This window comes from Lutra lutra, chromosome 8 (genome assembly GCF_902655055.1).
Source record: "Lutra lutra chromosome 8, mLutLut1.2, whole genome shotgun sequence".
NCBI classification, from domain to species: domain Eukaryota; kingdom Metazoa; phylum Chordata; class Mammalia; order Carnivora; family Mustelidae; genus Lutra; species Lutra lutra.
Window position 1 is genome coordinate 111,130,579 of NC_062285.1, and position 25,054 is coordinate 111,155,632.

General features: G+C 34.8%; 1 protein-coding gene across 3 annotated transcripts in view; it reads right to left on the reverse strand.

Moving 5' to 3' along the window:
* The window catches only part of MGAT4C (MGAT4 family member C), a 746,802-nt gene that overhangs the window by 36,411 nt on the left and 685,337 nt on the right, over positions 1-25,054 (reverse strand). For all 3 annotated transcript variants that reach the window (XM_047743470.1, XM_047743471.1, XM_047743467.1), the window contains one exon: positions 9,093-9,142. Coding sequence is in view for 1 of the 3 variants with exons in the window: in XM_047743467.1 (XP_047599423.1) it covers positions 9,093-9,142 (50 nt within the window). In the remaining 2 variants the exon portion in view is untranslated. The remainder of the gene's footprint in view (positions 1-9,092; positions 9,143-25,054) is intronic.

Below are 25,054 nucleotides of genomic sequence, written 5' to 3' on the forward strand. Positions count from 1 at the left end.
AATGACATAGCTTCTTGTCATTCCATGTTAGGTATATTACAACTTGGCCACTGCCTATATTTCCACTCTATTTTTCAGAGTTCCATTTCAAGAACCAATATTATAGTTAAAGGGCTTACTTGCTTTCCAAATTATGCCATTCACTTTATTACCTGTGCCTTTGTTACTATTGTTTTCATTGCCTGCAATCACTTTCTGCTTGCCTCCTTGATTAACCTCTATTCATCCTTCAAGCTCAACTCCGAATCTCCTCCAGCATCTACTTGAAAGAGATAATTTGGAAACCAGATACATCTTAATTTGCATTCTGGATTTTCTACTGATGGCTGTGTGATTTTAGGCAAAGGTCTTAATCCTTAGGTCTTCACCGTAAATTTGGCACATTAGTACTTGATTTCAAGGGTTATTTCCCTGATGAAATGAAATAACAAAGGAATTAGAACTGGGTATGATTCAAAAAAAGTGTATCAGATCAATTCCTTATCCTGACATCATCAGTTGAATAAACTGCTCCTCTTAATTCACATTTCTATGTCAAAACTTATAGAAATTGTATATATTTAAATTTATAAATCTAACCATGTGCCCATTACCAAGTAAATTGTAAATAACTAAATGTTGAATTTATTGATGACTCTAAGAATCATACATAATAATAGTACTCTACACTTTCTTTAGTCAAATATAATTTGTGTAGCTTATTTTTATTTTCTTTACTGCTAGGAATAAAGAGTTAACTGATTTGGTGCTTATGTAAGCTTTGTACACCTTTTACATCAATAACAGTACACATTTTTATTTGTTCAGCATTGGACTCAAACAATGAATTAAATAGAATGACTCAATAGATTAGAAAGGTCTCCAGCACTATCATGCCTTATCATAGTTTAAGACAAATATAAATGTCAATGTCAGGTCAAAAACAAAACAAAAAACAAAAAACAAAACAGAGTTAAAAAGTAGGGTGAGTCATGGGAAAGAAGAATACTCCAAGGCAGTGTATAACCAATTCAGAGCGTGGGGCTGGATCTACTATCACATGGGAGAATTATAATGGGAATGTTGCTGATACAATATGAGTTTAGTATGCTTTGTCTGTAGTCTATTTAAATACGTACAAACTGCTATTCAAATACTTGGACAGAGATCTGGACTGGTAAAACCAGCAGGGTCTTTCACTGTGTGAGAACACAAAATTTCCTTTCTGCTTCCTGTGGCCATCACAGTTTTTGGCTTTATGAAGTGTCAGGAGGCTGAGTTCCAAGAAAAAAGGGGAAGGGAAAACTTGCTGAAATGTTTCTTGAAGATTATTAGTTAATTTATTGTTTCTTTGGATTCATTTTTTTCAGAGAGGAGGGATCTACTTATCTAATTTAAAACCATTGCCCATGATATTAGCAGTAACACTTTATTTACACCTAATATGGAATTTTATAAAACAGCTGTATTGAAATATGATTCATTTTATTCATTGATGAATGAGTGTAAGTCTCATTAACATTAAAAAGAATTGTGAATGCTTCATGATTACAGCATAGAACATGTCTAGGGGTTAATTTTAATTGCGTATATCTGTATTTGGATGAGTAATTTAGAAACAATCACTTAACAAAAATAACCACATTTCTTAATTACAAGTAGCAATTGACTTGGGCAAGCATTTGTTGTGCCTATGATCCTATAAAAAGAGCACTCTGGAAATCTGAGTTAATATTTTCCTATGTTGGAAATACCATCTTTCATGACAATGACTTGCAAAGGAGGGAAGAAAAGAGATGACAGTAGCTATAAGTCATGTGCCACTTTACAGAAAAGGCAAAGGAGGCTCAGGGATCTAAATAATTTGCCACATTCCCACAATTATTAAATTGTAGAATAAAAATTCATACTTAGGTTTGTGCATTTGGAAATCCAGTGCTAATTAATGAGAAAAAGTGTGTGTGAACCATTTGTATGATATATGTGTGTTGTGGTTTGAATATTTGTGTCTAACCCAAACTTATATGCTGAAAATCTAATGCCCAAATTGATGGTATAAGGACCTGGGGTTATGGGAAGGTGATTAGGTAATGAACGTACAGTCCTCATGAATGGATTAGAGCCCTTATAAAAGCCCTGGAGAGCTAACTTGTTCCTTTCATCCTGTAAGGATATGACCTGAAGTTTGCAACCCTGAAAAGGATCCTCACTTGCCCATGCTGGCACTGTGATCTTGGACTTCTAGCTTCTGGAACCGTGAGAAATAAATGGCTGTTATTTATGCGCTTTCCAATCTGTGGTATTTTGTTATTGCAGAATGGGCTAAGACATTGAGTCTGTAGATTGACATAGAGGTTGAAATCGGTATGATTGTGTAATAAAAAAGATGACAGTCTATGGCAGAGATCTTCCTTTGGCTATGTATTTATGAGCTGAGGCTTGTAATGTGTCTTAATATTTGGGAGTGTGACTACCTCTACAGACAGTGCCACATAGATAAAGTGCCTTAAATGGAAAAATTTGCTAGTATCAATGATGAAAAAAACACTGGTTGAGAAATCTACTATGCACAAAGCATTGTTTTTTTTGTTGTTGTTGTTTGTTTTTCTTAACGGTGATTATAACCATTTAATTTTTTTAAAGATTTTGTTTATTTATTTGACAGACAGAGATCACAAGTAGGCAGAGAGGGAGGCAGAGAGAGAGGGGGAAGCAGGCTCCCGGCTGAGCAGAGAGCCTGATGTGGGGCTTAATCCCAGGACCCTGAGATCATGACCTGAGCTGAAGGCAGAGGCTTAACCCACTGAGCCACCCAGTTGCCTGGGTTGTTTATTTTTAAAAGAAGATTGAAAAGGAAAGACTAAAAATTGATTGGATGTGATACATAATTATGTGCTGTTTTCTAATAGAATACTAGTTACATTATAATCTGGAAGAAAACATTTATCTTAACTTGGGTTCAAGGCATACTTTATTTTTTAATTAAATTATGAGAAAAATGACCCTAAAAGTCAAACTAATAATCATAATACTCAAGCTACAAAGAAATGTAAAGATTATTAATCAAACCATAATTTTATGCAGAAGAAAAAAAATCAGTGCTAGACTGATTTAACTTGTTACTGATAGGACAAGGACTAGACTGAGGTTTCCTGTCAATGTAATACATTTGAAAGGATTCAAATGTCCTTAGAATCTAAGATCATGGTGTTTCATGTTAGCCATTAAATTCAAAGTCACCGACCAAGGCATAAAACATGGATAAACCAGTATGGGAGAAGTAGACCTTTCATGCCACACTTAAGATCAATATTCTAACATTTGATTTACCATAGTCAAAGGTTCTCCCCACATTATAAACATTGTTCTTTTCCTCTTGAGTACCAAAAGTAATTTTTTAAAGTTTAGACATCATGCATGAAATACATGCATTTTAAACTCTAGAATCACACCCTATTTGGTAAGATGTTCTTACATAGGAACTAACGATAACTGAGGGAATGGTGACTTATATCTCCCATTTAATTCTCAGGTTCACAGTGGGGTAGACCAAGTAAAATGGTGAGCAAGACTGCCTACATGAAATGTTTATAGTTATTTCTGTTTCTCTCCCATTTTTCTCTCTCTCTGCTTTTTGCTGACCTTTTACAGTTTTATTTATTTGAGTTAAATCCGCTTAAGGTGTTCCTACACTTTAATGCATGAGAGCAAAAATTTTTAAAGAGAGAGCAAGACAAGATTATGAATATGTATGAATATCAATATTCATAAATTAATATCAATATGTATGAACATAAATACAAACCACTATATCAATTGAAACAAGGCCAAAAACCAAGAACTTCATGGCATCATCTGCAGTGTTCAGATGATGTAGGTTTCACAATAATAGCCACCTAAGGGAGAATCTGGGTGATTGACTTGGTCCATACAATAGACAAAAGAAAATTTTAAATGAACATCTAGACTTATTTTTAAATTAGAGTATACAGTAATAATGGACTTTCATTTCTACATGGCAACAACTGGCTCGACCTAAGTAATAGTCAATTCCATTTAGATGGGGAATGTTCTCCAGTTTCATGCAATTTCTCCTCCCCCCAATTTGTTATATTTTAATACTAAACAGCATCACTCATTTACCTATATGATTCTAGACCAGCTGAGTATGCAGCATCTGATCCAGAAAGGGACCTCAAGCTGAAAAAAATGGTATGGTTATCTTTGAGGTGGAGAGAGATGCAGTTCACTTTAAGCATTTTCCATTCTGTTAGAAAAGAGAAATACAATTATCAGATGGGCCTCTCTTGGTTTAATGTCATTAGACCTTTACTCATCTAATCTATTGCATTTTTGATAATCAGAGAAAGGCATTCTGATTTCTATATTTGTCTGCTTATAAGGAAGAAATGTGCGCAGATTGTGTATTTTGGTTATTTCTGGTCTTTGCAAAAGTGAATTTTTGATGGCATACCCATGGTATGATTAGTATTATTTGGCTATAGTGAGAGATTTTGCTGATTATGCATATATATGCATATATGCACATATAGTTGTTAAAAAATTATTATAAATTAAGAAATTTGCAAAGTTGTCCTTAATTTCAATATCATATATATTTCATTAAGTATGAGCCCATCTCTTAGGTCTGTTATATTTGAGACACTGGTTGCACCCAAGCATTTGCAGGGTAAAGCCAACAACACTAATGAATTTTAGATGACAGCACTATTACTTCTATATATATGTCCTTAAAGATTTCTGTAATATACACAACAGAATTAAATCAACTGAAAGTTAGGCAATGAATTACTTTTACCTTATACTTTTGTTCAGAATCTAGGATGCTATGGTTGTTGGGCTAACAAAATGTCACAAAATCTTCATCCTTCCTTGTATGTACCCCTTCTTCAATATGACTTTGTAGTGTCTTCCATTAGGAGATGGAGTCTGTTTTCCACACCTGAATGCTGTTGACTTTTTATATATTTTGGCAAAAAGAATGCTCTAGAATTGATAGTGTGTAATTCTAAGCTTAGAAATGAATAGGTCCTTCATGCTTCAACTCTCCCTCTTGGGATCCTCATTGCCATAGGGCAGGCCCACCCTAGCTTGCTAGAGGTGCAGAAACCATACAGAAAAGGTCACTTTTTTAGTTCTGTGGCATTTCTCCATTGTAAGAACAGAAGTTGTTCTTTAAGTAAAAATCACTGTTCTTTGTCCCTCATGACGTGATTCCTCTAGCATGTTGTGTACTTATAAAGCCTTTAAGTCCATACAGCATGGATATGCTTTCACTATTTTTAGTAATACTGCTGAGTCATTCTTTTGCCTTATTTTAAACTTGCAAAATAGGCTTACTCCTTTTCCAATACACAGTCAAGAATACTGATTAATTTTGATTTATCTAATCTGTAAGCAAATATTTACTTCCTGATTTTATGCAAAGCAATAACTTCTATGGAACATGGAAACATAGAAACTAAGAATTTTAACTAACAGAGTGTCCATAAGGTTTTTCACAATTTAGCTTGAGGTTGAAGGTTGAAGAATCTGACTGGAGTTGTGATAATGACGCACTTGGGAAGGTGAAGTTGCTCATAAATTTTATTATACTAAGATCAAAATTAAGACATTTTGAACTGAAAATATCTCACTATTGTAAATGTTATGTAAAGAAAAAAATCAAAAGCAATAAGATGACTACTCAGCTCCTGAGGAGTCCATGTTGATCAGAAATATGGCATCACAATCTGCTGTGATGATAGAATTAGGAACGGCTGAATTTTTCTATAGGCTGGTATTTCATACTACAATACAGCTCCCTAAAATATCTCCCATGAAGCTGGCTAATCCCACTATATTTGAATAGCATAGCTTGTTCTGCTTCGTACTTTGTTATTAACACTTTGGATTAGCCACAGGAACCTGTAGTGGAGATGCAGGAAGTAGAAAATGTAATTAAGGAACCCTAACGCTCAATTTATTAAAAGGAAAAATGAACCACATAGTTACAAATATTTGGGAAAACACAGATTATTTTGAATTCTAATTGTTACTGGACACCAATGTAAAAATAAAAATTAAAAAAATAAAACAGCTTATGAAAATGAACTTGGTACTGACAGACTGAAATTTGGTTTGAAAATCTCTTCTTCCCTCCCTCAAAAGTTATAAACTGAATGTTTTTGTAATGGCATTTTCGCATCTTAAAAAAAAAAAAAAAAAAAACAACAGGAAAAGAATATGTGGTATAGTTTAAAGTTAAAAAAAAAAAGATCTTACTTAAAAAAAAACCACATAAACATTATAATGCTATTTTCTACAAATAAATTTGTCTGATTTAAACCAGTATGAAAGTGCCAGGCTCCAAAGGTAGCAAACAGAAATTTTTAAAATGTTTACACCAGGAAGTGTCACCAACAGCTGCTTTATATACATACATCTTCCATCTAAATAAAGAGAAGAAAAGCCTTGTGTACATGTGCTGCCATTTTTAGCTCCCTTTTCCAACAACCATATGGGTAACTTCATTAGAGAGCCTTAATGGGCATTTTATGAACCGCCCACTTTGTTAAACAGTAAACATTAATGATAATTACAAAAATCTCAAAAGCTCTAAGATTAATATTGTGCATTTGAAGAGTCTAAAAGTTTAGAAGAGAAACACAAATTATGCTTTTTATTTTCTACAAAGGCAGAATCAAACAAAAACCATACTCATTTTCTCTGGTGACAGGGCTTAATAATTTAGCGAGATTAATGTGATAAAGTCCTAGCTTCAGAAAAGAGAAAGAAATAACAGAAGCATATCAGAAGATGGAAGAAAAAGGTTGAAGACTAGGTAGGAAATTAGTTTGAATTAAAGTTTTAGCAGAGGTTTTTTTTTTCTGCTAAGTATTACCTTTTACACACTGCAAAGTGTAAAGAAATATTAGCATCTCTATAGAACCATCTTATAGAAAATCAATTAACACTTGATTTTCTGCTTCAAGCCAGTATATTGGATCTCTACAGCCAGAGTAAACTTTGATGAAAAGATAAATACAATTAAAATAAAATTATGTATAACACATATGTATATATTTTAAGAATCTTTGATCTGACATGAAAAATATATATCTGCAGAGACTAATATAAAGGTAAAAGCAAAAACCCTAAGAGGTAAGTAATCTCCAAAGCCAACTTTTAATATAAGAACTTATAGCAATTATTAGAAAGCTTGATTTTCCCTTTTGACTGCTTCATGAGGAAGAGAGTGGAAAGCATAACTGAAGCCCCTCTTTTCCATAAAATGAGAAGTGAACCCTATGGAGAGAGTGATTCTGAAAGGAAATTTTGTCTTTGGTGCTGGCTGGAGAGGAAAAAAAAAGAGAATTCATAACGAGTTAGTCCTCATCACAAGTCTGAAATGCAAAACCATGCTATTTGTTGGATTAAAAACTGAAAGCAGAGCATTTAGCTTAAACATGGTCCTGACTTGATAGCCTCCTTGCTCCCTGCTGGGGATTGGTAAAAGCAAATACTTTAAGAATGGAACTCCAGATCTAGCCTTAAAGAATTCCCATCGATAATATTCCACATGTGTGAGATCATACTCAAAAATAAAAACACATAATAAAATAGGATTTTATAACTGAATACAAGCAGAAACAAAAGAGAGTACAATCAGAATCACAAAATTAGAGGTTTGGTTTGAACATTAGAAAAGGAAAGAAGAGACTTAAATCTGTAAAACATGCTAATGGAATTTATTGACACCAAAGTTATGAAAATTAAAAGAATAAAAAGATATTAATTTAAAATGAATCACAAATGCAGATTATCACAGTGAACTGGATATAGATTCAAAGAATGTTGCATTAAGAAACTATGAGATGATTCGAAAAACAATTAAGGGACATAAAGGATAGAGAAAAATGGAAAAGGCCCCTTTAAAGGAGATAATGACGGAGTAGTTTAAGAATTGCTGAAAAACATCTATTCTCGAATTCAGGAAGGCCAATAAATCTAAAGTGTGATATTAAAAAACTGAGCTGGGGCGCCTGGGTGTCTCAGTTGGTTAAGTGACTGACTTCAGCTCAGGTCATGGCCTTGGAGTGGTGGTATCATGCCCTCTGGGTCCTGGTATCATGCCCTGTGTTGGACTCCCCACTCAGTGGGGAGCTGTCCTTTTACCCCTTGCTCTGCTTATGCTTTCTCTCTTTATCTCTCTTTCTTTCTCTCAAATAAATAAATAAAATCTTTTAGAAAAAAACTGTACCTAGACACATCATAACTAGCTTCAGACCACCAAAGACCAAGAGAAGATTTTAAAAGCAGCTAAGGAAAAATAGCAAATTACATACACCAGTACAATAATAAAATCTTAAATGGTGTCAGAAAAATTATTGACAATTTAGACTCACAGCCGGGGAATATTAATTTTCTAGAATGAGAGCAAAATGCAAATATTTTTAGACAAAAAGGAAAATAACCAGACTTTTGTTCACTAGAGGAAAATCCAAAGAACATACTTCAAGGAGATAGATAAAGTGGAAGTTCTGATAAGAAGGGATGTTGAAAAATAAGTGATAAATATGTGAGTAAATGGGACATAATATTAATTTATAATACAATAATTTCAACTTTTGAAATAATGGAGCCAAAATATGTAAAATGTTAACACAAAAATCTGGATAACTCATGAGAATTAAAATATTCTAACATACTTGTATTTTGGGTGGGAGTCAAAGATACTAACCTGCCTGTGTCTGCATGTGTGTATATACACACTCTGGAATATACCTTAGTTTTATTAGTTGTATTAGGATATTTTAATTTTGTTCTATGACCTGGAATTTCTTCAAGAATCAATATATTTCCAAGTTTAAATCAAAACATCAAGCTACATGCTTTGATAAACTCAGAAATTTCCAATAAACATAGGGTTTACTGTGAAAGTAGTATTATTGAAAAAACAGAAATTGCTTTAAATTAATGAGGAAATATCTTCAATTTAGGCATGAGTAGCTACCCCAAAATGATTTGACTTTATGAAATACCTTTGACAATATATGAACTATTTGTAGCTCCTCTGAATTCTACTGTGAATGACAGATGCCCAATCTCACCTTAAGAAAGAAGCTGTCATAATCTGACCGGTACAGAAAATGTTGATACACTGGAAAAAAGAAAGTCCAGTATTACTAATACAAGTCTCTATTTTATTATTAGTAAAAGTAAAATAAAAAGCATTATAGACAATTTGTTATTTCCCAAGCAATTTCATTATGCTCGTATTTATTAAGTTTTCCAAACTAACAGAAAATATACAAATGTTAACATTTCATATATATATATCACAGACTATCCCTTTATATGAAGTAAAATTATTTAAAAGTTGTCAAATGTTTGAAGTATATATTATATAATATAAAGATATATACATTTATTTATCTTTTAACATTACCCTTGATATTTTTCATGGCAGTAAATAAATTGCTTATATTTTATAATATTCCATTTAAACACAGAATTTTTGCCCTTTGGAAGTAACTTCAGTCCATATTACTTAGTTTTCCTTCACCTAAAAAGTACATAGGCTAGTTTGTTACAAATGTCTATTACAAATGTCTATTTTTCCACCATATATAAAGACTTAAACAACATCCAAGGATTGTTTCTGCTACAAAATTATAAACTCATTGCCTGGAACACAGTTTCCTATAGCATATCTGCCATGCCATGTAACAAAGATAATCAGAAGAAAACTAGTTATAAGAAAATGAGTAACATGGAAAGCATAGACATTTTCACAATATTTGTTCTTCCAATCCATGAGCATGGAACATTTTTCCATTTCTTTGTGTCTTCCTCAATTTCTTTCATGAGTACTTTATAGTTTTCTGAGTATAGATTCTTTGCCTCTTTTGTTAGGTTTATTTCTAGGTATTTTATGGTTTTGGGTGCAATTGTAAATGGGATTGACTCCCATTTTTTTCAAAGAAATGAAACAAATAATCTTAAAATTTATATGGAACCAGAAAAGATCTCGAATAGCCAAAGGAATATTGAAAAAGAAAGCGAAAGTTGGTAGCATCACAATTCCGGACTTCAAGCTCTACTACAAAGCTGTCATCATCAAGACAGTATGGTACTGGCACAAAAACAGACACATAGATCAATGGAACAAAAAAGAGAGCCCAGAAATAGACCCTCAACTCTATGGTCAACTAATCTTTGACAAAGCAGGAAAGAATGTCCAATGGAAAAAAGACAGCCTCTTCAATAAATGGTGTTGGGAAAATTGGACAGCCACATGCAGAAAAATGAAATTGGATCATTTCCTTACACCACACACGAAAATAGACTCAAAATGGATGAAGGACCTCAATGTGAGAAAGGAATCCATCAAAATCCTCGAGGAGAACACAGGCAGCAACCTCTTCGACCTCAGCCGCAGCAACATCTTCCTAGGAACATCACCAAAGGCAAGGGAAGCAAGGGCAAAAATGAACTTTTGGGATTTTATCAAGATCAAAAGCTTTTGCACAGCAAAGGAAACAGTGAACAAAACCAAAAGACAACTGACAGAATGGGAGAAGATATTTGCAAACGACATATCAGATAAAGGGCTAGTATCCAAAATCTATAAAGAGCTTATAAAACTCAACACCCAAAGAACAAATAATCCAATCAAGAAATGGGCAGAGGATATGAACAGACATTTCTGCAAAGAAGACATCCAGATGACTAACAGACACATGAAAAAGTGCTCCACATCACTTGGCATCAGGGAAATACAAATCAAAACCACAATGAGATACCACCTCACACCAATCAGAATCGCTAAAATTAACAAGTCAGGAAATGACAGATGTTGGCGAGGATGCGGAGAAAGGGGAACCCTCCCACAATGTTGGTGGGAATGCAAGCTGGGGCAACCACTCTGGAAAACAGCATGGGGGTTCCTCAAAAAGTTGAAAATAGAGCTACCTTATGACCCAGCAATTGCACTACTGGGTATTTACCCTAAAGGTACAAACGTAGTGATCTGAAGGGGCACCTGCACCCGAATGTTTATAGCAGCAATGTCCACAATAGCCAAACTATGGAAAGAACCTAGATGTCTTTCAACAGATGAATGGATAAAGAAGAAGTGGTTTATCTATACAATGGAATACTATGCAGCCATCAAAAGAAATGAAATCTTGCCATTTGCAACGAGGTGGATGGAACTAGAGGGTATTATGCTTAGTGAAATAAGTCAATCGGAGAAAGACAACTATCATATGATCTCCCTGATATGAGGAAGTGGAGATGCAACGGCGGGGGGGTGGTGGTGGTTAGGGGGGTAGGAAAAGAATAAATGAAAGAAGATGGGATCGGGAGGGGAACAAACCAAAAGAGACTCTTAATGTCACAAAACAAACTGAGGGTGCCTGGGGGGAGGGGTGTAGGGAGAGGGTGGTGGGGTTATGGACATTGGGGAGGGTATGTGCTATGGTGAGTGCTGTGAAGTGTGTAAACCTGGTGATTCACAGACCTGTACCCCTGGGGCTAATAATACATTATATGTTTATTAAAAAAAAATGATAGGGTAACTGGGTGATGGGCATTAAGAAGGGCACATGATGTGATGAGCATCATGGTGTTATACACTAATGAATCATTGAACATTATATCAAAAACTAATGATGTACTATGTGTCAATTAATTGAATTTAAATTAAAAAATAATTTTAAAAAAATTAGTAACATGGAGAAAAGACCCTAAAGATAATGTCTTTGAAGTCATGTGGGTATTCTTTTTTTTTTTAAGATAGATTTATTTATTTATTTGAGAGAGATCACGAGTAGACAGAGAGGCAGGCAGAGAGAGAGAGAGAGAGAGAAAGGGACGCAGTCTCTCCGCCGAGCAGAGAGCCCGACGCGGGACTTGATCCCAGGACCTTGAGATCATGACCCGAGCTGAAGGCAGTGGCCTAACCCACTGAGCCACCCAGGCGCCCTCATGTGGGTATTCTTTGAGCAAAGATAGTTTGAGGAATAAATATGCTGTTATGTTGCTTTACTTTTCTTGACTATACTTAAAATATGTATTTATATTTAAAAAAAATCAGCACTTCTCTGGGCTATTTAGGTATTTCCAAGGAGACAATATTATTGTTTTCTGGAGTTTGAAAATTCATATACTCTCAAAGCTCAAATTCCTTTGTCTCCTCTGATAGCTCCATCAGCTTTTATCACCTCTACTTAGACATACTTTGATCAGGTACTGTGGTCAACAACAACCTCACCCTCGCTGGTATTTCTGTATTTTTCCTCCATTTTTAATTCCGTAGCTTCCGAATATGGCAAGAATAGCTGCGATTGGAGATTGAGCTTTTAAAATGGTAGTAGTCTTCTTGAGGCTTTTATTTCAAATAAACTCATTTCTCAATATGGAAGTATTAACACTTAATTGTTAGGGTTGGGCAGAAAGGAGGTAGTACTTAAAGAGGCCTCACTATCAATTCCAAGAAATTTGGTCTGCAGAAGCCTATAAAAACAGTAAGTAAATTCTAGCAAGCATTTGGTCTTTGGTTACAGCAGGGCATTTAGACTATGGACTTCATGTTTTTTAAACTTATGGATGGACTACATTGATGAAGGGAGTCCAGATGCTAAAAGTGGTAATCAGATGATAAGAAGATCATGAATGAGTTTTACTGATTTTAGAATTTTATAATATCCTTCAAGACCAGGATGGCTGATAATATTTTGGAATGAACTATGCCTTCTGACTCCCCTAGTGATATGACTTTTTAGTTCAAGATAGGTTTTAAGAGATCTGATTTTTTTTTTTTTTACAGTAAGTTGACGAATTTTCTGAAAGGCCGATTAACACTGGAAATTGCTGATTTATCCTTGTATGCATATCACCAACTGGAAACTAAACATACACAGAAAGCACAAGATCTGGGCTCATTAGTGGCTTTTAAAGATTATATTTGGTTGATAATTGCTTATCTATACTGAGGAAAAATATTATAAGGGTGTACTTGTACATGAAACAAAATATTCAATTAGGTGAAAGGTAATTAAGCAAAGAAAATTTTCTCTGATTGTATTAAGTCATACATTTTCTTTTTATAAATACTATTTTGACAAAAAATAAGATTATTAATATAAGAATTTATCCTATTTGATATTTAACATACTAGATGGCATTTTCAGTGTAACTTAAATTATTATATATATGATTTAGTTGTATTTACTTTCATTTGGGGGTGATTATCTTCTTTCTAAGGCACTATTATAAATAATAGCTAATTTTATATATTCCTGTTTTTTAATGTGACAAAATATTTTGAATCATGTTACAAATCATTATATTAGCACAGAAATTTCAAAGAATTAAAAAAAAAGAGTTGATGGAATTATTTTATTATTTTCAACAATTTCCAATACTCAAACTTCAAATATTCAGATATTTAATATTATAGATATTTAAATCTATAATATGTAAATATACATTTATCAATATGTAATATAATTATTTAGGTTGTCATAATAATAATAATAAATTTCTATTATCCTTAAATTTTATAAATGCGATGTTTGTTTCTGTGTAAAGTGAAAACATATGTTGGAAATACCTCAAAGTAATGCTAATTGACTAAGCATTCTGCAAAGAGATAGTAACGTTAAAAAAAATCAGAAATTTGTAATGCCAATGGAAGGATTTTTCAGGATAACAAAATCTCAGCAGATGCAAAATATCTGTACGTTGACTGTATTCTGAAAAATACAAAGTCCTTTGTTAATGATATCTATTTGAATACACATTCAATGCATCCCTAATTTTTGGATAAATAAATTGCTTCAGTCACATAAATGTCAGGTATTACTATATTGTAGGTTAACTAATAATAATAAATATGTACTTTTGGTATCATTCTCAAGCAATTTTCTTCATGAGCACAGGAGCTCCTTCAAGAATCAAATCAACCAGGTGACATCATTCAGTGAAATTTACAGCAGATAAGGAACACAAAACATGAGAGAAAATGAAAGACAGAAAAATTACCTTTCTCAAGAATATCTATGCTCATCTGAATCTTAAATCATGTATTCTTTTCCCTTCATATCATTCTTGATGGGGTTCTTACAGAAAAAAGTAATAGGTTAAAGTGACTGAGCTTCACTGTCAAGAGAAACCTATGGTCAGGGATATATCGAATTCCCAAAGCTTTCATCATTAATATTTTATGAGTCTCACTGATCTGTCCTATCTAGAAGAAAAATTTATCTTTCATTTGTGCAAGCACTGCCTGCCGAGTAATAGATTTCGTCCCTCTAACCCTCGAAGCCCGGTGGCAAAATGCGAACGGCAGCAAAGGCAGGAGGAAGCAAAGTGTTCCCTTGATTTCTTGTATTTAAGTCTGGCTGCACTTTCCAGGACTTGCAGAGTCAGCCAAGCAAAGGGAAAGATCTTTGGGGAACTATGAAGAGTGTCAGTTCTGGGCCAGCATACTCTGCTGCGCAGAGTGCGCAGGTGAATGCCCACATGCTTAAGCTGACTTCTAAAGCAGACGGTTAGCTACGGTGATTTTTCTGTTGTTACTGTCACTTAAATGTTTACGAGAAAGTTTGGTGCCTGCAACATCAGGAACTCATTTGCTCAGTGGTGAAAACGGCCCTCCTTAGAGATGAGATGACCAAACAGTAAACCGAAGATCTTCAAACACTTCGAACTGAAAGGCGGCATGTATTGCTTCTTGGTAGGCTGTGACTTGCCTCCGCTGAGCCTGAGAATGCCCAGGATGCTCATCTATGACCCTGGAGCTGAGTATTCCTTGGGTAGAATTCAACCACAGAAAATTAAAGCAGAAGAGGAGGGTCCAGGACACCCTGTCACAGTCAAAACCCCCACACTGTTAGGTCCACTTAGGCTGCAGGTCCATCTGGGTTCACAGGAAGTGGATATGGTTCTCTCATGTGGTCGAAAAGAAAATCTCCGGAGAAATGTATGTAGTGTAAAATCAGGAGAAACAACATACAAGCAAACAAAAAATTATCCTGGTTTTGAATGAGTATTTTCTTTGGCTGGAAAATATAAAATTCAAAACTATGCGAAACAACCATGCTTCTTTTCTTCGGAGCTCTTACCTCAATTTTTAATTACATATTAACTAGCATGATTATTTAACATCTTTCTGATCGTTAGAATAAAAATGAGACCCTGTTCATTTTGGTGCATACTGGTATCCCCAGTGTCTTGTACCCTGTTGGCAGGCAAGAGGTGTTGAGTAAGTTTTTGTTAAAAGATTTGCATATTTTTCATTTTCATCAGTGCCTACTAGCATGTTTTACATAATAATCCTCAATAATATTTTCGGTGGGAGTAATGATTTATTCAAACTGCATCAACAGATTATAAATTTACATGAAGTCCTACATTAGAAAGAAATTTCATACTAATTAGTTTAAGATTAATTTCTGGGGCTCAAAGAGTTGACCATCTAGTTGAGGGATAAAGAATATGTGTAAAAATTATATAAAATGTGAATTATTAGTGACAAAAGTACATGTTAGCTGTAATTGTAAATAGGTATCAGACACACAGAAATGAAGGCACATTCTTGATAATGAGAACTATATGAGTAAATGCATTAGAATCAAAAGGATATAAACCACAAATCATAGAAAGTGTTGTTAGGGATGATACAGTTTAGAATGACCAATAAGAGAATATCACCCTTGTCTGTAAGAACCATCTAATCCTACTTCTCTGGTTTGTTTAATATTGCCAGAGCTATATAAGGATGCTTCTTTTCCCAAAGTCCAATCAGTATCTTGCTTTTATTTGACCTCTCCTTGTGATTTAAGCATCTTTTGATACCTTTATATTCTCTTCTCTAAATATCAGTTCTTTTCTCATTCCCCTTTTCCTCAATTTGTTTGCCCTACTCCTTGGCATCCTCACCCAGATCTAACAAATGGGAGTGGAGTAGATAGTCATTTTTAGAGAAAAGTAGTCATTTGTAGATACTCTCTAGTGGAGTAAAATTGTTGCTAGTTGTTACCCATCAATGGATTTGCTCTACCAGTAATTTCAACAAATAATTTTTTCCTTTTAAAATTACTTCAAGCACACTTCTGAATAATTTTAACTAATTCAGTACTTGTTTAAGCTTTTGTTTTGCCAATAACTCATTAGCCCTATTTAGCTATATCCATCTTAGTTAAATTTGATGTCAGTTTGTAAAAACAATATTATTTTAACAAAAAATATGCAGTATGAAGTATGTGGAATGAATAACCTATTTAAAAAAGTAATTTGAGAACTAAGTGTTAAATAAGCAAAAGCCAGATGCTGATTGGGAAAATTTTCTGGACTTCCTTGACTTTAAAATCAAATAGTTTTCTTTAAAGTTAATATCAAACTAATTAAATTATATCATTTTGTATATATAAAAGATTATTCTTTATACTCTCTAGACCTTGAAAATTCTCTGAACTTGATGATACCATATTAATATATCTGATAAACTCTTTCACTAATTGTTTTTGCTCATATCCATGAAGATTATTTGGTAGCTTTTGTGTTGATATAAGTCACCAATAATTCCCACGTTCTTCTTTCCTATTCAAAACATCATCATCTGGATTTAGTTTTTAAACCTATTCACTTTTTTTCTTCATGATTTCTATTACCTGCTGTAATGCCTGGCTTTTTATTCATGTCATATTTTACTAAGTAAAATAATGTTTTTCTCTGTTCATTTGTTTGCTCGTTGATTCCCTTTTCTTTTTTTTTCTAAAATTATTTCACAATAGTTATACTTTATTCAAAGACCAATGGAAATTTTTAAAAGTTAAATTTAAGTTAGAAAACTGGGGACTTGGCGAGGTATATTCCCCTAGTGAGTCATTTTTTTCTATCAGCCTTAAAACATTTAAAATTTGTGTAAAAAAAAAATTACTAGACGATGTGGACTTTCATGGTCTTTCCATTACTACTGAAAAACCGGGAATGTTAATTCACAAATTCCAAAGAGGAACCATATAGTGAAGCCCAGAAGAAGGTCAGAAAGTTCATTGGGAATCTGGGGTGGAGAGAGGGGGAGTAACATTGGAAACCTCTTTTGTGACACAATAGAATATAACAACGAACTTCAGGAAAGGTCATGAATTAAGGGCATATATTTCTGGCATTTTCTTGTTAAAACTTTGGGAGCTCTCTTTTCTACTCCAAGCATCCAGTCTCTGAGTAATATTCTTCTTGTCACAACTACTGTCTGTCTTTTCAGTATATCCCTATATAAATAATGTCTATCATTCCTTCTGGCCAATTAGATAGTGAATGTGGTAACATATTGCCACAATAAAGTCTGAAAATGCAAATCTGATCAGATCACTCTCAACTCAGATCCTTTTATTAGTTTCTCATTGTCTATTTGGTTAAATAAAGTTTTTAGCCACATGCTTTTCTCCCACCAAGAATTCTATGCCTCAGCCACACTGAAATATCTGACGTTTGTAAACACATTTCATGTGAATTTTCATGCTTCAGTGCTTTTGAACATGTATCCATTTTCCTAGACAAAACTGATCGTGTGCCGCTCTGTTAGAACCTCTGTAAATCCTATAGTGATGTTGGTCACTCTCTTCTTGAGACTACAATGAAAGGAGTTTGCATCTTCCTGCAGACTTTCTGTGAATGTCTATTTTCCTAATGCTGTGAACTCAAGGGCAGAAATCATATCATGTCATTTTTATGTTTAGAACATCACAGATATTCAATAATTGCTAAATGACAAATGCAATGAATTAATATGGCATTTTCTCACTAATTGGAGCTATTAAAAAAAATTAATGATGGGGCGCCTGGGTGGCTCAGTGGGTTAAAACCTCCGCCTTCGGCTCAGGTCATGATCTCAGGGTCCTGGGATCGAGCCCTGCATCGGGCTCTCTGTTCAGCGGGGAGCCTGCTTCCCTCCCTCTCTCTCTGCCTGCCTCTCTGCCTACTTGTGATCTCTGTCTGTCAAATAAATAAATAAAATCTTTTAAAAAAATTAATGCAATAAGATTTCTCCAGAAGACAGACTTTCGAATTCTATGCACTATTTGAGGAATTATTTTTGGTCTGGCAGTTCTTTCTGGACCTGTTAAATAACCGATTGCTATAGATTTACTTATATGTAAGGACTTCTGAAATCTAGATTTTTAACTTATGTTGCCTCACTTTGCTTAGTCATTAACTAAACATTTGCTTAGATTGTTTAATAAGAGAAAAGAGAAACAAATGAAAATCTACATTTAATGAACACTGAGTACTTTTATATCTATATATTTTAGCAATTAATAGGATTTGGGGATCTAAATTATCCCCAAATTGTAATATTCCTTCATAATAATTGACACATAAATGCTATAATAAATCTGCTAGAAAAATAGTACAATCATGCTAAAAAGCCTCACCAAATGATGACATCTCTCTTTCTGACCATTCCTTATAGTGGTTTGTGCAAATAGTACAGATCCCTACAAAATGTGTAAATTATTTTGTTTCATGTCAAACAAAATAAATGTTCAAATTCTTCCAATAACCTCTTTCAGTAAGAAAAATAACCTAATGGTCTACTCATAATGAGGAATATTTTCCCCAGTAGCTTACATAATATTTAATAAGACTTACAACTCATTTATACTTTAAATTTTATACTGTCTTAATTCGGTAAAATATTTTAAATATATTATTATCTTGATGTAAGGTAGTGATCAGTTTCTTTCTTTTGTACGTGTCTGTCCAGTTTTTCCAGACAGTTTATTGAAGAAACTGTCCTTTAGCCCTTATATATTCTCGGCTCCTTTGCCATGAATTAATTGATCATATCTGCATGGGTTTATTTCTGGACTCTCTATTCTGTTCCATTAATCTCTCTGTCTATATTTATTCAAATGCCATAGTGTTTTAATTACTATACCTTTGTATTCGAGTTTGAAATCAAGACAGCATGATGCCTCTAGATTTGTTCTTCTTTCTCAGGATTGATTTGGCTATTAAGGGTTTTTTTTTAATAGTTTCATGCAAATTTTAGAATTATTTTATTTCTTTGGAAAATGCCATTGGAATTTTGATAAGGATTGCACTGAATCTGTAGATTGCTTTGGGTAGTATGGATATTTTGACAATATTGATTCTTCTAATCCATGAGCATGGAATACTTTCCATTTATTTGTGTCTTCTTTAATTTATTTCATTAGTGTCTTATAGTTTTCAATATACAGGTCTTTGGGTACAAAGGTATAAAACCCTTTTCCTAATGGTTAAATTCATGCCTAGATATTGTATTCTTTTTAAAAAAGATTTTATTTATTTTTTTGTAAGATTTATATAGAGAGAGCACAAGCAGGGGGAGCAGCAGGCAGAGGGAGAAGCAGGCTCCTGATGAACAAGGAGGCTGATGCAGAACTCAATCCCAGAACCCAGGGATCATGACCTGAGCTGAAAGCAGACACCTAACTGACTGAGACACCCCAGCTTCCCTTATTCTTTTTTTTTTTTTAAAGATTATATTCAGAGGCACCTGGGTGGCTCAGTTGTTAACCGTCTGCCTTTGGCTCAGGCCATGATCCCAGGGTCCTGGGACCAAACCCCACATCAGTCTCCCTGCTCATTGGGAAGCCTGCTTCTCCCTCTCCCACTCCCCTGCTTGTGTTCCCTCTCTCACTGTGTCTCTCTCTGTCAAATAAATAAAAATATCTTAAAGAAAAAATATTTTATTCACTTAAAGAGAGAGAGCGCCCAAGTTGGGGCCGGTCAGAGGGAGAGGGAGAGATTGAACCTCAAGCGGACTCTGTTGAGTGTGGAGTCCCATGCAGGGCATGACTTTACAATCCCGAGATCATGACCTGAGCTGAAATCAAGAGTCCTGTGCTTAGCTGACTGGGCCACCGAAGCATCTGGATATTTTATTCTTTTTGATGCAAGTGTAAATGATATTGTTTTCTCTATTTCTCCCTCTGATAGTTCATTATTACTGTTTACAAACACAAGAGATTTTTTTGTATTGATTTTGTACCCTGCAACTTTACTGAATTTATTTGGAGTTTTTTGATGGAGTCTTTAGGGTTTTCGAAATTCAGCATTATGTTATCTGCATATTAGTAACAGTTTTACCTCTTCTTTTCCAATTTGTATGCCTTTTATTTATTTTTATTCCCTAATTCCTCTGGTTAGAACTTCCAATACTATGTTGAATAGACGTGGTGAGAATGGGCATCCCTGTCTTCTTCCTAATCTTAGAGGAAAGGCTTCCAACTTTTTACCATAGAGTACGATATTAGCTGTGTATTGACAACTTTTTTTTTCAACAACTTTTGATATTATCTTTACTTTTCTTTTTTCTTAAACTTTTTTTTAAAGGTTTTTATTTATTTATTTGACAGATAAAGAAATCACAAGTAGACAGAGAGGCAGCCAGAGAGAGGGGGAAGCAGGATCCCCACTGAGCAGAGAGCCCAATGTGGGTTTGATCCCAGGACTCCAAGATCACGACCTGAGCTGAAGGTGGAGGCTTAACCCACTGAGCCACCCAGGCACCCTTCTTTACTTTCCATATCAAAAAGTATACCACAAGAAATTGGGTAACTTTCCCAAAGCAACATATAAAATATGTCTTTTTAGGTTTGAATTAGAATTACCTCATGATATATAATGTAGAAAAATGTCCCTGACATTTTTTTACGTAGTCTCACTATGATTTTAATCAAAATGCAAGAGTTCATTCAACTCTAACAAAACATGTTTTGTATCAAACTTAATATTTTCTTTATCTTTTAGATGTAAGAACATTGTTTTCAAGTTTTTTCCTCAAATTCTTCCCAATTTCAATTTTATTAATGAAGTCTTTTTTTTTTTTTCGTTAATGAACAGTCTTAACTTTACACAAAGCATTTACAAATATATCCACACTTTTTAGGAATACTATTTGATTTAGAAGAAATATAACACTGCACACAAACATTTAATTCAATTCAGAAGCCACCACATTCTGTTTCCTTGGAAGAGTGAACATCTCTTTATGTTCACACAAGCTCTTTCTTTGTGTTCTGTTCTTCTCTTTGTTCACATGTTTGTTCAGCCCTTTGTTTATTTTTTCTCCCTTCAGAAGGAACCATAATCGGGGCGCCTGGGTGGCTCAGTGGGTTGGGCCGCTGCCTTCGGCTCAGGTCAGGATCTCAGAGTCCTGGGATCGAGCCCCGCTTCGGGCTCTCTGCTCAGCAGGGAGCCTGCTTCCTCCTCTCTCTCTGCCTGCCTCTCTGCCTGCTTGTGATCTCTCTCTGTCAAATAAATAAATAAAATCTTTAAAAAAAAAAAAAAAAGAAGGAACCATAATCTTCTTGAGGAGCTGGGTTGAGACAGGGTTTCCAGTTTCCATTCTGAGGGTCGGAAACACCTGTCTCTGTTCTCTTGTGAGAGGTAGATAGTCCATTCCACCTCATCCCTCCCTCCTAAAAGATATATCTATGCTGTAAGGAGCAAACATAAGAAATTTAAAGCCTCAGTCTGATGTGATCTGTATAATGGATAAAGACTTCTCTACGTAGTCCATGGTAACCATAAAAGTTTATTTATTTATTTATTTATGACACAAAGCTACAGTGTGAAACTTCAATTTGAACTGATTACAATGAACTAAAATGAGAAGGGTCTATGTCCTTGGTTCTTGCTTCTCTCTCTTGTCCATCTCTGGGTGTTATAATTGGTCCCTGATAGGACTTGAAAATTTATCATCTCACACTGGCTACCTTATGATGCAAATCAGTACACTGAAACTGACCAGAGAAGTTGGAGCTGAAGGTCTTATATGAATGAATGAAAACAGAATGAAAACAGAAATAAAACAAGAAGCAAGAGAATGGATACATGCCTTCTTTGTTCTCAAAGAAGGTGGAGAAGGAAACATGCAATTATGACTACCTACTCTGAATAATTTAATTAGGTCTAAAATGAAATAAGGCCTAGTTTCAGTTTTTCCAAAGCAAGCAGAGACCTCTGGATATGACAGACCTATTTCTGGCTCAAGGCCTCCCCATCAGGTTTTTGATACACACAGGCAAACCTCTTGACAGATTGATCTCTTTTAAGTCATTTCACAAGAAGAATAAATAATTGCTTTTCCATATAGCATTTTTAAAAGGTTCCATGTCCATTTTATTTATTTATTAATTTTTAAAAAAGATTTTATTTATTTACTTGATAGACAGAGATCACAAGTAGGCTGAGAGGCAGGCAGCAGAGAGAGAGGAAAGGAAGCAGGCTCTCCACGGAGCAGAGAGCCCGATGTGGGGCTCGATCCCAGGACTCTGGGATCATGACCTGAGCTGAAGGCAGAGGCTTTAACCCACTGAGCCACCCAGGCACCCCTCCATGTCCATTTTAAAAGAAAGGTTTTATTTCTTTAAACAAATAAAAAAGTACTTAGGTAAAATTCAAACAACTTTCACAATTATGAATTGTAAAGAAACAGAAATGGCCTTTTAATGAAGTTTAAAATCCATCCAGTTGCTCAACTACTCATGCAAAATACCCATTATAGCTTATAACGTTGTTTATTTAATGACATCACAATACCGTAATCATACAACCTAGAGAGTCCAATAAAGTGGAAGTAGTTCATTGATATAATTGTAATAAGTCACCACTAATGATAAAGTTCTATCCTAAGAATTAAAATTCTGTGGAGCTTTGAATTAAGCAAATGTATAATTGCCTAATTCATAGCTGTTGAAAGAAAGAGAATGCAAAATGATTTAAGAGAAGTGATGTGACAGGCCTATTTGTGGCTCAAGGCTTCTCCATCAGAAGGAAGTCTTTAGACAGACTGACTTCTTTTAAGTTAAGAGAGAAATATTTCTTGCTCAGATTCTGGATCTTCAGAATATTTATTTGAAGATTTCAGCCCAATAAAGACTCATTTCTTCTTTCAGAAAGTGGCTTTAGAAGAATAATCCTGGGTTTGGAAGGATGACAGGGAAACCTCTTGGTGGACAGACATTTCTCAATGCTACTAAGGAATGGGGTTGTCCAAGAAAATCCTTCTGTAGAAAGTAATGGATCAGGGAGAGGAGTACTTCATAAGCTTCCTGGAGAACAGTTGGCTTTGCTAAATGAAAATTTAGCAAAGTCACAATACATTTCTGAAGATTTTTTCCCACTGGATTCCATTTTAAAGAATACTGGGCTGTCTGTTCTATGGACAGAAAGCATGTAACAGATTATGAGTCCTGCTCGTCTAGGTTGATGATCAGAGGCCAAAAAAAGGAGTGAACTTTCCTGCCATGCAGAGCAACAACAGCAGAAGTGGAAGTGTCAACAGGGAACATAGATCTGGATCTACAACTCCTTTCCACTGGATACATCCCTTATGAACTCAGAGGATCCCCTGGTTCTCTGGGGCTTTTGCCAAATGCCAAAATTGCATTACCTCTCTAAAATTTCAAACGTAACATCCACTTCAGTTAATTTTGGTCTGCTATGCGTGATTTTTTCCTAAGTCCTCGAAAATGTTCAGACCAGCCTGTGCTATCATCAACCACATATCATACATTTTCTTATCAGGGGCAATGATGCCGATTTTTAAGGAATAAGTTCTTGGGTTTTTTTTTTTGTTGTTGTTGTTTTTTTTTTTTTTTTTTGGTAGGTATTGTATTCTTAAGGATTCTGGTTCATATCTCTGCTTTGCAACATTATTATTCCTCCCTCAAAACTATTTCTTTCCTCTACAATGAGTTTCCTGGGAGAGCAGATTTTTTTTATTGTTGTTAATTAGTTTGTTTTCTCAGTTCTTAATACAGTTCAGTCATTAAGATTCTGATGAAGCTTTTGAACCTCACTTTCAATCTCTGCATTTTCTGACTCCAAGGATTCATTCTCCTTTTTGCAGTTTTGAAATAAGTCATAACTTGTTTTATAAATACACACACACAAACACACACGCGCGTGCACACACACACACACCCAGAAAAGGCCTGCTTCTCCTTCCATTTGTCTGTCTGGCTGTGTGAGGGCCTGAGCCAATGTAATCTATAGTTGAGGTGGAGGTCTGGGTTTTATAGGTTGTTGAAGCGTTCTTTTTACCATCCCAGCTTTTTGTGCCTCTGAATATCTTTTTCCACTGGGCTGCTATTCCCCCAGGAGGCTGTAACAATGCAACAGATGAAACGCCTGTAGGGGGTAGCTCTTATCTCTGTCAGGCCCTGGCCTTGCACTTGGTGGAGGCCGGGTCTGTGAATGTTACAGAATTGCTTTGTGATGGAGACCCTCCTTTGTGATGGAGAGTCCTTGGAATTCTAACCGTCACTCCAACCCACAAGACCATTAATAACTTGTTAAAAATTGTGTCGATTTCTCCTTGTTCCTGTCTAAAGCAGACTGCCTCCTTCCACTGCGGGGCCTTTAGGGATAAAAACAGTCATGGGATTTTTTTATTCTGGGAAGGGTTCATGTTTTTCTGGAATTTGGCTATGTAATTTTGTGTCTTTAGTTCTTTGAGGAGTTGAAAATAAGATTTTATAGCTTATCTGGCTTATTCTCAAGTACTCTTTTAATGAACATCTCCCCACAGATCTCTGTCTCCTGATTAGGACAACCCTATCTACAAAGATATTGATTCAAGTCAAAATTAAGATAATACAGATTTACTTCTCAAAAACTGATTCCACCAGCAATGCTGTTTCTTCCACAAGTGACTGGGTCAATAGTAGCATTCCAAACCAGAAAATCATCAAAGTATATGCATGAATTTTAGATTTTGCTTATTTTTCTGAAACTTATTACCTACAGTAGCAAAGTCTCCAATACTAACATTCCACATATAACATGGCACTGAGTGGGATATGAATAGTGTAGACCATGGGAGGTTGAATAAACAAATCTATATAATATTCTCATTCTCAGGTAATGTCTATTCTATCCTTCCACTCCCCCAGGCCAATGAGATTCATTCTTAACTCTATCAATTCACCAGGAAATCTTATAAGCCCCACCCTTAATATACACCCATAATAAGACGATTGTTCCCTAAAACTACTGTTATCAC